The 15,007-nt window shown below is 48.7% G+C and overlaps 1 protein-coding gene across 1 annotated transcript in view; it reads left to right on the top strand.

Annotated features, from left to right (window-relative positions):
* CCDC85C (coiled-coil domain containing 85C) overlaps window positions 1-15,007 on the top strand; it is a 114,069-nt gene that overhangs the window by 81,819 nt on the left and 17,243 nt on the right. The window contains exon 3 of the mRNA XM_032988978.2: window positions 4,539-4,643. Within this exon, the coding sequence (XP_032844869.1) occupies window positions 4,539-4,643 (105 nt within the window). The remainder of the gene's footprint in view (window positions 1-4,538; window positions 4,644-15,007) is intronic.

Here is a 15,007-nt window from a genome sequence, read left to right as displayed (position 1 = left end):
GGATAGAAAGCTTTGATAGAAACAAGTGTTTGATGATTTTTTAAAAAATGTAATTTTAGGCTTTGGTAAGCGCCAAGATTTTAATTTCTATCTAAAGTATTTTAAATGATATGTTATTTTATTTGGAAAATACTTACCACATTCCACCCATGTTAAGAATCAAATGGCTTCTGTTTTCTAGACAGAGAAAAAGTCAGGTTTGCAGTCCATTTTTACTGAAAACCTGACTTGTTGGTCCTATTATTTTCTCACTGGTGTGAGTAGGAAAAACTCCCTTCTCTGCCGGGAGGGTCATGTCTAGGTCCATATCTTTCATAACAGGGGTGACAAAGTCTCAGGCTTTGGTCCAAGAACAGTATCTTCTGGGGTCACTTCAAGTTCTGCCTAGTTGAAAAATTTAGCAATAAATGTTATGTCATTATTTTCAGGTAATGAAGAGTTATTGTGTCCAAGGGACCACTGGGGAGATGTCAGCGTTGGTAGTGAGTAGCACAGGTTTGCACTGGGGGTGAAGGCGTTGGGTCTGCAGGCTTGTCCTCATGCTCATCGGCTGGTAAGGGGAGGCATCACCGTGCAGAGTGATGCTGAGTTAGATCTAGGGAGACCTCACGCTTTTGTTGTATCACTGCAAAAGGCAGGAGATGCTTTCTTTTTCTTTATTTCCTTTCTCTCTCTCTTTTTTTTTTTAAAAAGAAAAAACAAAAACAAAAACATTTGGATGAAGCAAGGCTTTGGAAAAAATTCACAGTAAAAGAACTAGAGCTACTCCAGAGTAGTCGATGGCCAATTGTTGGCATTTGCAGGGGACAAGTGTATTTCAGGTTATGCACATCGTAAATTTAATGAGGTTAAATAAAGACTGACTGAGTCTTCTCAGCTCTCTCTTGGTCTCCTTTTCTGTGTCCCTCCCTCTCTCTCTGATCCTCAGCTTAGGAAACATTCCCAATAAAAGTTCAGTCGAAAAAACACTATCCCATTGAGTTTTAGTTCAGATGAAAATGATTTTGCTGATGAATTCCTTGAAACTCCAGAAATGTAAAGTAATTTTACCTGAAGGATGATTTATTATAGACATGTTGCCCATTAACTGAGATGATCTCCAACAATGATGATGAACAGAGATGAACAGGCATTGTACTTTTAAAATGCCATTCTGACTAGAAAAGAAATTTGGGATCCACTTACATCTCAGTAATGAAAATTGGGTAAAGTAATAAGAGATCCCATTTTGTGAGTGGATTGACAATGCAAATACCAGGATTTTTAATTTAGGTTTAAGTGGAGTAATGGCCACTCATTCTGATGCATCATTAGTCATATTGCTTTTTAATGAGGGATTCACTTTCTTTTCCTGGTTAGCTCTAACACTGATAGCAAAACCCTATGAATGCATAAATGTTTGGGGAAGTCTGATGAATGTGTGTCACTATACCATTTTAATTTAAAAAAAGGAAGAAAAAGCAGTTTTCCTTCTGTGGTGAAGAAATACACATTTGCTTTTAGTGCAAGAAAAAATAAATGGTGCAGAACTGTGATGGGTAGGCTGTTGCAAAAAATACTTAGAGTAAGATACATTTTGAAACCAATTCTATAAAATATAGAAGGAAAATTGCATTGAGTAGAATGCTTGTGAAAGGACTGGCTTTCCTGCTGACAGCAGTAGGAAGAAGTGCTTCTTTGGCCATCTCCAACACAGATGCATTTTAAATAATGGCAGATGAAGATTCTTTTTGCCCTACTAAAACCACTCTGTGCCCCAAACACGTGATTCTTCTTCTGGATAGATCTCTCTCCAGCATTTTTATTTCTTTTTATTTTCCTTTTTTTTTTTTTTTTTTTTTTTTTCATTTTCCTTTCTTTAATTAAGAGCTTGTTTTGATGTTTGTTGAACTCAGTGGGAATCTTTCCCTCAAATTGAATGCATTAGGTCAGATTCACAATCAGCAGTCAATGAAACAGCCTAACAATAGTTTTGTCACACGCAAGTGCACTGTCTTAAATGGGATTTGCTTTAAAAAAAGCAATAGAACTAATCCATTATAAACACTTGTTAGAGCAGAGTTTTGACTGTATCTGTATATTTACCAACATAATTTCAACCAATTTAAGCCAAATTGAAATTAATGCAGACTCTTGCTCCTGCCTGCAGCATAGGGCAGTTAAATGAAATCAATTTAAACTAGCATATTTTTAGCCACGGTAGTATGATATTGTGTGTTGACCAGACTTAGGTCTGGTTGCCTTACTTCCTTTGGTGGGTGAGGATTTTTGACTTTCCGTGAGAACAAACTGTGGTGCAATGAAACACATGCTACATCTGATGTGAACCAAACCATTCAGATTTGGGGACAAGAGAACAAGTTTCTGGGAGACAAACGTCCATCAAATCTCTCTTTCTCATGCCCATTTCTCCACTCCTGTTTCTCCATAAGCACATGGCACCTTGTCTTGGCGGGGTTTGCAGAAGCCTGAAGCAATCCAGGGCCCTGAGCACTGGTGAGGCAGTGCACATCCTTCTGGAGCAGGGCCTTCAAGGGAATCTGTGACCTCTGGGATCTCCGGCATAAAGCTGCAACCTCACAGTTTCGTTCTGCTGTTTACTTCTGCTTTTCACTTGCCCGTGCAACTGCCCATTCGTCACAGATGCCAAGGAAGAGTGCATCGGCCCCTAAGGTGACAAACTAAAGGCGTGGGTAGCAGGGTCAGGACCTCTCCAGGAGGTTGCTGTCCGCCCCGTGCATGTACAATAGCGAAGGCGAGGTTGCACACAGCAGGGCAGTGGAAGCGTATCCAGCCAGGGTAAAATCCTTTCAGGGTGACCACCAAGAGACTCCTACACATCACGTGCCAGCGACACCACCAGTAAACTAAGTCTTCTCATCGTCTTCCTTTGTGACCTTCCTTTGAAAGTACTTACCTCCCAGGCATGCTGGAGGAAACTCAGTCTTGCAGCAGTCACTCTTTAGCATGAGAAGGAGTTTTCTCCTTTAGATCTTTCTGTCTCTGACTCTCTACTGTGAAATACGAAAGAAATGTAGGCCACGGTCTTCTCTGTTGTCACCTTGTAAATTCTAGGGAATCCCAGACATCCCATATGCTAAAGTCATTCTGAATCACTTGACTCCATGTGAGGCACAACAGTTCCCAGCAGGCTGGGTGATACAGGACTAGCATCCATTTCTCATTATGTCTTTCTTGAAAACTACCCTTCTCTTAGCAGCTTGTAAAAGGAAAGGTGATAGGGTGAGTGTGCCAAAATGGTTGTGAAATCAGTGGCTGACACTAGATGTTTTAACCTAAGAAAACAACATTTTGAAATAAAACTAAAGCTGAACGTGACCTAAAGCGGACCGTGTAGCTACAAGAAAATGTTTCTGACACTGAAAGAAAATGATGTATCCACTCGGAATGTACCAGTTCTTGGATGTGAACTTTTCATATTTCCAGAGGTCTGTGCACGGCTACAGTCTTCAAAGTCTTGGCTGTGGTCAAGCCTTCGGGGTTACTGAGGGGTTTTTATATGCATTTGAGCTGATGAGATTTCCTGTTAAATTTTACTGCACCAGTGGCTTTTCTTTGTTTCTTTTGAAGTAGAAAGCATCCTTTCTGAAGCAAATGCAAGTCAAAAGTCTTAATGGAGCATAAAAATCTAAAAGGTCATGATTTTGTAGCTTTAAAATAAAGGACAGCCACTGCTTGATACTCTTAAAAATATGACATGTTAATGAGGATCTTTATCGGTAATAAAAAATCTTCTCCCAGACCTTTGATTTTGGCTACTTATGTATTGACTTTTTATGGGTGCACTGTTACAAATGAGAAACTCTTCTCGTTCTAGGACTGTCCTGTTTCAGAATCACAGACAGAGAGAGAACTAGTAACATCAGGCAGAAACTTTTTCCCAGGGAGATTATTCAGTACTCTTGACACCTGGTGCCACTTTTCCCTTTGAGTGCAGACTATTCATTGCATTTCTGTGGTTTCTAGTGTCTTACAGACCACCTTTACTTATTTGACTTTGTTTAAGACCTGTGGGTGCATGCAAATTTATAACCTGTTCCTGTCACACACAGTTTGCAAGCTTAGGTGAATCGCAGTCGCGCTGTTTACAAACTCTTATTGCTTTCCACAAGCAGGTGATCGGAATAGCCTATGCTGCTTTAAAAAGAAAAATCTAGAAAATGTCTCCTGGTGGATTTCTTTTGCTGATTTTGATTTAATCTGAAGTCTTAAAAATATTTTTTCATTTGCATCTTAACATATATTTTTAATGAACATGTAGGAACTGAGGTAAAACAGAAATGTCTTCTTGCTGTATAACTTCATGCAGTAGACCTTGAATGGTTCACCTCCAGCTGCTTACAAATGTTTCCTCCAGGTGTGGGCATGGAAAAAGCATTTTATTACAATGCTCACTGTCACTGCTGTTGCAGGGAGAAGAAAGGGAATGGGTCGTGGGAAAAGCCAGTACAGCAGGAGGGGCCCTGCTTTCCTTACTTTGTTAATATGGACTGTTATGTTTTCTGTTGTTTTTGCAGCAGTCCGGCACGGGGGACCTGAGGACCCTGAGGAAAGGGTTGTCCCCGTACCACTCTGAGTCGCAGCTCTCGTCGCTGCCGCAGTATCAAGACGCCCTGCAAAATGTAAGAGACGTTTCCGTACCTATACAGAGCGAGCTGTGGGTTTCCCTGAGAGCGGGCAGGGCTGGAGCGGGCGGGGGGGCACGTGAAGATTCTGAGGGAGCTCTCCCAGATGAGAATTCACCCTAAAACCGGTGGTGCAAACATGCAGCTGAAAACTGCAGCAGTTGGGAGGATGGGGAGCCCCTGGAAACGTTGATCTTTACCTGAGTTTGGAGCATCGACTTCCCAGTATAGGTTTTCCAGTTAACTGATGGTCACTGTTGTGCGCCTTTTAAAGCAAGGGTGAGTCTTGTCATACCTGCAGCTTCTTCTTTGTAAGTGTCCTGTGTGCCTGCTGTCAAAAAGCTGGTTGTGGATGGTTTTCCAAGTGTCTGGCAGTGCATGGTCGGGTTTGCTTTAGCAATGGAGTTCTTAGGACTTTCATTGCAACTTTTTCTGTATTGTGAATGAGGTTTACGTTTCCTGAAATTTGCCTGTATAGCTTCTTCTCAACCAACAGAAGAATCTTGATTAAAGCCTCTTGCAAAAGATGGATACTGTGCTGTTGTGCTGGGCACGCCTGAGGATGCTTGCCTGACTGCCTGAGACACTGCATTTGTTAGGTGACGTAATTTCCCAGATTGCAGGAAGAGTGTAGATGCAGTCGGGGAGTCCTGCTGCGAGTGTCCAGGGTACTGGTCAGCAGACCTGCAGGTACTGTAGGACCAGTTGTACGTTGGCTGCCTGCTTGGGTGAAAGTCATTCTGTAGCTTTAGTATGCCTCTCAGAACTGTAAAAAAGGGGTAAATAATAATTTAAGAAAGTTTGCATGAATAAAACTCCAGTGTGAAAGCAGAGCCCCTTTCTATCCCCGCCAAACTGCAGGATGGATGGAAACCCTCCAAACAAAATAAAGGGACAAAATCATGCAAATGAAACAGAAGACCGTGGCTGAATATCCACTTTTCTAACCTTGTGCCCCATATATATAAAGTCAGGAGACTTCATAACGAGGGCAGAGAGATATGAACCTGAAGATATTTTTCTGGCTGTGCTGGTATCTTACAATTTTGGGGATTTTGCTTCACTTCCCTTGTGCTTAGGCTTTTGATCCCCAGCTTGGTTCCATGTGTGGGACTCTCAGTCGGCCTGTGCTGGTTGCCTCAAGGAGTGCTGCTGCACAATTTTACGCTTATCTTGTGGGTCAGGCCAGAGTACGGCCAGCAGCTTTCTGCAGAGGAGCTGTGCCTGGGCTGGGAGCTGGCAGGAGACTTCTCTGCCAGAGCATCAGCCCCAGCCGCTGAGCGGGGCTGTGTGGGGGCTGGCGGCAGGCAGCGCTGCCCGCTGGAGCCCTTCCCCACCACTTGTCCCTGCTTTCCCCCCTTCCTCAAGGAAGGGGTAGCACCGGGCATTTATGAAGAGGACTGGGTGCTGCCTGACAGTCACCTTCGTCTGTCACCCTGGCTGTGTTCTGCCTTCTTTGCAGGAAGAGGATAGACAAAACCCCGAACCACCTCTGGATCAAAATCCACATTGTCTGGGATACTTACGCAGCCATTTATTTACTTATTCCTACCAAAATCCCTTTGGTTTGTGACCTGACATGGTATATTATTTTTGTGACAAAGGATAACGATCACAAATTCATGCAGATGTCTTTGAATGCCTCAGGCACCTCCCAGAAAGTGGACGGTTAGACGTACCTGACTTTCTTTGCAGCTTTTTTTTTTTTTTTTTGACAGTAGGCATGAGTTTGTGAGAAATTGTTCCTCTTTGTGCCTGTACAGGCTTTACGTGGGTGAGTGATGGACGATTGGTGTCGGCTCCAAAGCTGTCATCATTGTCACTGCCTGTGCAACTCTTTGGGGAAGTTCCTTAGCACATCCCTCACTGTCGCACAGTTTGCATACAGACATCACTGCAGCTCTCCATGGCCCTAATGTACCTCACTTAATGAAATAGTTTGGTGTTTCTAATGGATCCTAGGTCATTGACACCAGTGCACACTCAAGACGCAGAATTGAAAGACACTCATAATTGCAATCTGTTTACTGTTTAGTCAGTGGTGCATCACGCGGATGATGAATTACCGATTTGCTCTGTGGTCTGCAGCAGTTACCAAATATCCAGAAAAAGCAGCCCCAGGGGTTTAGTTCTGACCTGCTAGCCTCCGGCCGTTGCAAAGTAAGGTGTGACATGTATGTTAGCTTGAACTGATAGCAGGCTGGTCAACCTCCCCAGCCCTGGGAACTGCAAACCAGAGTCATCTTACTGTGTACCAGGGGCTTCCCGTGTCCTCTGGGAGATGAGGGCAACTCCCTTGGGCTCAGACTCTGAGTGAGGCATGAGTGGAGATGGGAAACAAGCAACTCCCTCTGGAACCTGCCGTTCCCCTGGGATGCGAGGGGCCGGCTCCATCTTTCCCATTGCCATCAGCCTCCAAACACGCTCAGCCTTGAGTCAAGTGAAGTCTGTCCCAGTGCTGTGATGTCCCAGGTGTGGGCGCTGACTTTGAGGTACTTGTAAGCAGTGCTCTGCTGAGCACCCACGGACCAGCCTGGTGTCTGGGTGTCAGTGGTGGAAATAATCCCAAGGCACCCTTGGAGGGCTTGTGCTGCATCTGCTTGCCTGGGCTGTTGTTGTGTCTTCGGTGATGTGGTTCTCCATGGTAGCTAGAATAGGTTTTTTCACCCATGTTGAATTCATATCTTACCTGCATTGCATGTGTTCCATTCGGGGCTCCTTCACGTGGGTGCAGCAGCCCTTGGGATGAGTTACTGCACACAGGTTACCAGCCCTCCGGTTTACTGCAGGAAGCTGTTGGAGGAGGAACGTTGGGGAGTCTCAGCTGTGTGGCTGGAGTGCACAGAGAAGGTGATTCTCAGCCTGTCCTGGCAACTCTTCCAGCTCAGAGCTTTTCTGAAGTTTTACAGTACCAGGTGGGAGTTACTGCCTTTCAGTTTTGTTTGTTGGCATTGTCCAAGGAGTCTGGATTGCCAGGTCATATGGTCTCATCTCTCGTTGGTGAGGTGGAAATTACATTTCAGTAGCACTGAGAGTTGTAGGAGAACAACAGTGGGTTTGGGTAATTGCTCTTACAGGGGGAGCAGGAGCCCTCTTGGTGCAGTGCTGTGAATCAGGACTGGGAGCCGTGCCTGCCGCCATGGAAGGACTCTTCTCCCGCAAACATATATACCTTCTTTTCACCTCTCTGTGCCTCAGTATTTCCCTTGGAGGAATTGGGTGGGAAACCAGCCATCCCGTAGCATGGTTTTCAGGCAGTTCTTTATTACCTAGCTAAATAGCACTGAGTGCTCCAGGATCCTCCAGGAGTGGACGCTAAAAGGTGGTGTTTAATTTTATAATGTTGCAGGGGAGTTCACTTGTTTCTCTCATGGGCTTTTTCCAGCAGTAATCGAATGATGAATGAAGGCTGGGAGGTGGAGTTGCCCACACTCGGTGTCAGCTCCCGGGTCTTTTGCTCTCCCTAAAGCCACCCTACACAGTGTGTAACCTTTGGTCACATCTAATGGCTGAGTTATGTTTCTGACATGGGGAGAATGTATGATGGAAAAGGAAATTCCCTATCCACAGCAGTGAGGCTCTTGTTACTAATATTCATGTTTCAGCAATTCCTATTCTGAGAGGTGGAATCTCAGCTGCTGACTTTTGGATCATTCGAGGCCCCTCTAGCACAGCGGAGGATGAATGCAGGGGCTGAGGCACAGCCCAGAGCCTGCATCTCTGTCTCTTCTCTGCTCCCTTTGGCCCCTTCTTGGGTGACATGGTCCCTGCAGACCTTCACGTTCCCGCCCGCTGCCCTGCGGCTGTGCCCCAGGCACATCTCAGTGCCCAGGCATGGGAAGGTGGCCTGAGGGCTGCTCCTGTTCCTGTGGTTGGAGGTACTTTCCCCCTGAGAAGCTCGTAAGCCAGCTGCCTGGAGGAGCCAGTTATGCACATTGGCATAAAACACCATTAAATGTGAACCAGCCTGTTACTAGCAGTCGGAGCTAGCCTGGCAGGCTTAGGCTCAAAATTTACTAGCAGCCTTCATGTGATTTATAATAGGAATCCTGCCTTTGGTGGAATTAACTGTAGAGGTCTGTAATGGAAATATTAAGGTTAGTGTGGATGGAAAGGTGTATGTGAAAACACCATCAGGAATGCTAGAGCAAGGGTGGAGGGATGGCCTGTGCTGATCACCAGAGATACAACCAACAGCAAACAAATGGGTAAACACTGCAGGGTGTGTGGTTTGCATCAGGACCAAGGTTACACCGGGATGTGCCATTGCATTTCCTGTGGTTCCAAGAGGAAGGCTTAGATGAGGCGCCTGAAATGAGGGAAAGGAGACAACAGACAGCAGCTTTCCTAGGGTTTATGGGGGGTGAGTAAGCAAGATACTGAGATAAAGATCATCCTGTAATAATCATTGACTCCTAAAGCATGTGAAAAATGTGGCCAAACCCCAGTTCTTTTGTAGGTCTGCCTTGTAGAGATACTTGCGAGAAGCCTATTTCATTTTGCCAGATGGCACACATGCTATTATGAAAACAAACCCAAATGTTTATGGTCTGTAGGTGTAAAGAGAAGCCGTTACATGGGGTTGATAAGAGAGTCCTTGGCTGCTGCGCTGGTTGTCTCCCGAGCCTGTGGGAGTGGTGGTGAGAGGAGGTGATATGAGGAAACGTAGGAGCCAAACCCCGGCCCCAGTGACAGTCCTGTCTCTTCCTTCTGTCTGGAAAGATGGTGGTCTCCATCCTCTGATACAAGGGCTAAGGCAGAAAAAAAGCGAGAAGGTGACTCGGTGTCTCTCCCTCAGCTCCCTGCTGAAGGATGAAGCGGGCCCCTGCGCCAGGCTGGCGTAGGCAGGGACGTGGCTGTGGGCCAAGCCTGGTCTCAGGTCTCACTGGGGGACCCAGAGCAAGTCTGCTAGTCCCTTCCTCAGCCTGTGTGGGAGTAAATCTGTTCCTCTCAGGGAGAACTGGATCAGCTTCTTAAAGCCAACCTGACTTAAAATCAAGTTTGAAATGGCCAGAGGCCACTGTTCCCATCGTGGTGCCCAGGAGATGCACCCAGAAGAGCCAGGGGAGCCCTCTGGGCATTGATGCCCCTGCAGAGTCACCCGGAGCACCAGGGACCTTCTCATGGCCCCGCGGTGTCCCTGCACAGCACAGCGACCCTGCCAGCGCGGAGTCCCCAGCCCCTTGATGTGCTGCACAAGCCCCCGGGCGTGGGGATCCCTGGGCTGCCCAGTGCCTCTGGCATCCCCGGGACTGCTCTTTGCAGCTTCAGTGTCGCGGCCTCTCAAAATGCCCTCAGCCCCTTCTGTCGCTGCATCCTGTGCAGTGCCCCAGTGGTCCCCCGCCTTCTCCCATCCCCGCGGCCGTGGGCTGAGCTGAGCTGGTGTGGCAGAGGACGCCCCCAGGCCTGTTCCTCACCTCCCCCTGGCAGCAGTGATGACCACGGCTCCTTTTTAGGCAGGGAGAAACAATGGTTGAGGAGCGCGGCAGAAGGCAGCTCCTTCCCGCCGGCAGCACGGATACCACCAGGATGCTATTGAGCAGACAAAGGGAGAAATTCAAGGCAGCCGTTCTGCTGCTGCGGCAACAGCGGCTGTGGAAGGGAAAGAGAAATGAAAGGTTTGTTGGGATTTGCAGCCTGGGGAGCGCTATTGTGAAGCCTCAGAGTGTATTACCAGCAGCTGAGAACAGGCCGATGCATTTTTGAAGGCAGCTGCCCTTCATCAGCAGTTATTGCAGTGGCTCTGAGCGGTGGGTGGCTTTTTTCCCCATGGCAGCCAGCAACCACAAAGTTTGGCAATGACAAAGTTTGGGGATTTGATGAGGAAAAGAGGCACTGACAGGCCGTATCCATAATCCGCCCTTACGGGTAACCGCAGGAGGTGAGAAAAATTCATCTGCTCCGAGGAGCTGCAGTAGGTTCTCATGCTCACTTGTTGTGTGTGTTCGTGTGGGGCTGGCAGTGGGTCAGGGGAGAGGTGGGGGGCACGACAGACCTTTGCTCTGCCCCAGGCCTGGGGGAGGCTGCTTCGCCAGCGTTGGCCAGGGCAGCCAGGCTGAAATGGAGACCTGGATGGGCCATACAGATGTGCGCAGGTCTCCCTCCCACATCTGCCTGCATCCTCCACCCACCCAGAGGCTTTCACTTGGGCCATCCCCAAATCACGTTTGCTTCAAAATCAGCGAAGTCTTAAAAATGCCCACTGTTTCCTTCTGAAATCAGATATGCTTGGCATTCCTTTATTGAAAGAACTAGCATCTCTCAAAATACTTGCGCTGATAGTGCCCCTGTGAGTCAGTTGGAGTTAGTGCACTTTGTTCGCGCATACAGCGTGGGCTCGCTCTGTCTGTAGCAGACTTCTTGTTTGCTTGTGTCAGGTAGTTATGGGCTGAAATGACTCTGAATGTGTCATGTTGGTAATAATTTCATAGTCCGAGGGGGCAGCTGAAGGTGTCGGTGGGGCGTTCTGACAGCACGCGCCCATCCCAGCTCCGCAGCGCTGGCGCCGGCGTGCACAGCGGCCCCTGCTCTGCCCCTGCTGCCGGGGCAAGCTGGCTCTCTGGCACTGCATCCCCGAGGAGCTCCCCAGGGCTGGAGCTCTGCTCTGCCCTGCGCCGCGCTGAGAAGAGGCACCCTTCCTGTTGGTAGATGAGATCTAGTTACAAACGATGTCCTGGCTCTGTTTGTCCTGTCTGGGGCAGCCCTTGAAATCCTCCCTTCCCTTTGGTGCTGCAGCACAGCCCGTACGGCCAGCACTGTGTCATGCCTGCCGGGGAGAAGAGCTGTTCTTTTGTTGGGTGCCCTTGATGTTTACGCTTAGAAAGAAATGAAACAGTTAAATTGTTTCTTTATTAATCAAGAGGGCTGTGTAAGCCCTTTGTGTTGCTGAAGTAGATTTCTGTGAACTCTGCAGAGGCCGTGGAGCTGCAGGAGGTGGTGGCTGAGCCGTAGAGATGGGACTCTGCCTGGCTCCTGTGCGGAGCCAGAGGTCAATTCATGGATTTGAATGTTTACGTGACCAGCTGCTCTCTATGATTAAAAGCAGCAAATTAAGTAGTGCCAAAGGAGATTAGCATCTGCAGTAAAGTCCCTTGGTTTGGTAAGGCAGATGCTAATACCGAGCACTGGTGGCTCCTGCCCTCGTTCCTGGCAGTGGTGGGGACCCACGCTGTGCTGGCGAGCCGGCGTCTGCCCCGCGCGTTCCTCGTCCCGCGCCGGGTGACAGGGCGCCAGGCGCTCGCGGCTGCGAGGCAGCCTGCTGCGGCTGCGGGAACGTCGGGCCGCGCGGCCGCTTAAGCGCACGGAGCGGGAGCGGGCGGTTTGTGTCGAGCTGGATGCTGGCAGGCTTTCTGCACAGGAGGCACGGAGTAACAACCACGTGTCATCATCGCTTTGGACCGTCTGCCAGGCAGATTGGGCACGTAAGGGACCTGGGTGCTCCCTGGATCTGGCCAGGGCGTCCCACGCTCAGGCACCAGAGGTCTGGCGTTGCCTGCAGCAGGGTGGCAAAAAGGCTGCGCCTTGCACGGTGTGGTTTGAAGAGGAGCCGGCGCCAGTCGCTTCTTCATGCCTCCGGAAAATCTCCTTCTTGCAGCCAGTGAGGAGCCCTGGGGCTGCTGCCAGGGTGCCTTCAGGCAGCCGTGGCCGCGGGAGGAACCGGACCCCTTCGAGAGCAGCACACGTGGTGGTGGTGGCAGAGCTGCCGTGGGCATGAGAATATGCAGCAGCAAGGGAAGGGGCTTCGAAGGGAGGGAGGGCAAACCGTCAGCCCGGAGTCACGTCACGCTTCGGCGCAGCGCAGCGCCGTCGCTTTGTTTGAGCCATTAACCCCCCTGCAGCTGCAAGGCGGGGGAGGATGGGAAACGTGGCCCAGGCTACAAAGCGATGAGGGGGTCTGAGCTGCCTTTGTGGGGCCCAGGGAATTGCTCAGGCCGGCGGTAATGGAAGACTTTTGTGTGTGTGTGAGATCTTTCGGGGATGCCGTTCATCTCTGTGTGAAGGGATATTTCTTTTTCTGAATGGACAAACTGTCTGCATGAGGATGGTGCTTGCCCTCAGTGCTGCCTGTGCTACATTTCTGATGGGGGCACCGTGCTTTGGGGCTTCGGCGCGTTCCCTGCAGGGGTTTGGGGATGCTTCTCCCATGCCAGAGTGGCCCTGTGCTCCTGGTCCTTGGGTTTGCCACTGTTTTTCCCCGTCTGTCCCCCAGCACTCTCTCTGGCTGGGGCTGCTCCAGGCACTTTCTAAACTTTGTAGACACAAGTGCCGTTCACAAAACCAAAATACGCTGGTCCCCCCATTCTGCCAGCACGCTGGGGCTGGGGTTTGCAGCCAGACATGGCACCTTTCCATGTTGCTGCCTGGCTCTGCCACCTTCTTTCCACATGGCTGTGGGCATGTTACTGCCTCCTGCTTATCCCTTAGCAGTTCCTAATTTACAGAGCAGTGTCAGCACCTTTATTTAAGTAAAACACCTGGGTGGTGACGGATGCTAAGGTAGGGCCCAAGTATAATTCAAACCTGGGTAAGCAGACTGCAAACAAAACCACTGTGAGATAAATAGATGTGCCTGGGAATTTTATTGTGAGTTGTCTGGCAGTGCCTGCCTGGAATGTAATTTTCCTTGTTCTGTCTCAGCAATAAAAACTTTACAGTGTCTGATATAACTCCATTTAGCTTTAATGTTGTCTGAGGTATGCCATTGGAAAAGTGTTGTTTATTTAATTGGGTTTGAATCCTAGCTGTCTGCTTGTTTGTTGGATTGGTAGACAAAAATTAATAGAAAGCAATGAGAAGATGTGAAGTTCAGAAGCATTAATGCTTGCTCGCACGCTCCATGTTGGTCTGAAGCATCCTCGGTGCCTGGGCTGTGACTGTTATGTGAAGTAAAATCAGCATGACGTTCTCCTCTGGGTTTTGAAACTTAGACTTTTGCAGTCTTTCCGCAGATCAGGAATAGCTCTCTCAGAGCAGAAGTAGAAAAGGATATCATTAAAAGACAGAATATAATTGAGCAGAAAGAGATTGAAAACGGATGGCAGGACCAAGGTCTCATGTCTTTTCAGATCCCTGGAGGAATCAAGGAGAAATTGTTTATCGCAATTTCTTTGTTCCTTTTTGAGATTTCCAACCCCAAACCTCTAAAAGAGCAGACACCTGTTACCCCAAGTTAGTCTCTTTTCTTCTTGGGTTCCAAAGCATTCCCACTGTTATTAAGAAACGTTGATATTTTAAGCCTTATTTTGCCTCTGTGGAGGTGTGTCATTATCAGGAGTTCCCAGTGTGCCCTATTACAGCGTCCTATTAATTTTGTTCTTCCAAACAGATAGGAATGGGGTATCGACAGCAGTGCTTGTCAGCATCTGTGCTGGACCACGTCCCGTGCAACCAGATAGAGCCAGCAAGGACTCATTAGGCAACTTGGGCTTAGACACTGGCAATGCCATCGTGGCTTGATCCAGAGCAGCGGATGTTCTCCAGCAGCTGCAAGTTGAGGCATCTGCTCTTCATTTTTTGGTGCCAGATCAGAAAGGATCATTGACAGTATTTGCGGTCTTCAGATTTTCTTTCTCGCATTGGCTCTGTTGCTCTCCTGATCATCTTTGGGTTCTGGGCCAGGGCAGTGAATGGGGCTAGTTTGATTTGGGTTGTTTTCTGCTTTGGATTTAAGGCTGTCACCAGGTCAAGCGTCATTCTTAGCAACAGAGAACTGGGGGATTTGTCCCTTGTGTGTAGCATATTGCTTCGAGGATGCTCTGGCATGAGACTGCAGAGTTCCTCTCTCTTTTCTTAGTCTATTAATAATACGGCTGGACTGCGAATTTCCTTACAGACTTGGAGATTGAACCACAAGCCCTGCAGGCTCTTGAACAGAATTGGGCTTCCCTGGTGGGTTTGTGGTTTGGGCATGCAGGATGTGGGGCTGGCAGAATGGTGAGGGAGCTGTTGCCACATGGGAACCGTAAGCTTTGAGAAGAGCATCGGTCCCACCACAGACACCAGCAGATATCCAGCGCTGAGCTGCTTGAAATGGAGGAGCAGGCAAGGGCTGAAAGGGAGATGTGTTCAGTGGTGCTTCAGTACTGCTGTCTGCACGGGGGCGGCAGAGGAATAGCCCTTGTGGTTTCCCCACTGGGAGAGGGGTTGGGTACGGGGGTACTTGGCACTTGCCTCCCATGAGGGATGCGAAGAGCCTCACCGGGAGCCTCTTGGGACATCGCAGCCCCAGAGCCATCCCAGCAGCAGAGCTTGGGCAGCTCTTTCCAGGGCTGAGCTCATCAGAGATTCACGCTACAGCGGTCTCGAATGCTCTGAACTGCCGCAGTGGTTTGCAGAGCACCAAAAGCACCAACTTACGGCAG

Source organism: Tyto alba, unplaced genomic scaffold, assembly GCF_018691265.1.
Source record: "Tyto alba isolate M040663 unplaced genomic scaffold, T.alba_DEE_v4.0 Super-Scaffold_18, whole genome shotgun sequence".
NCBI classification, from domain to species: domain Eukaryota; kingdom Metazoa; phylum Chordata; class Aves; order Strigiformes; family Tytonidae; genus Tyto; species Tyto alba.
This window is presented reverse-complemented; position numbering and strand designations above follow the sequence as displayed.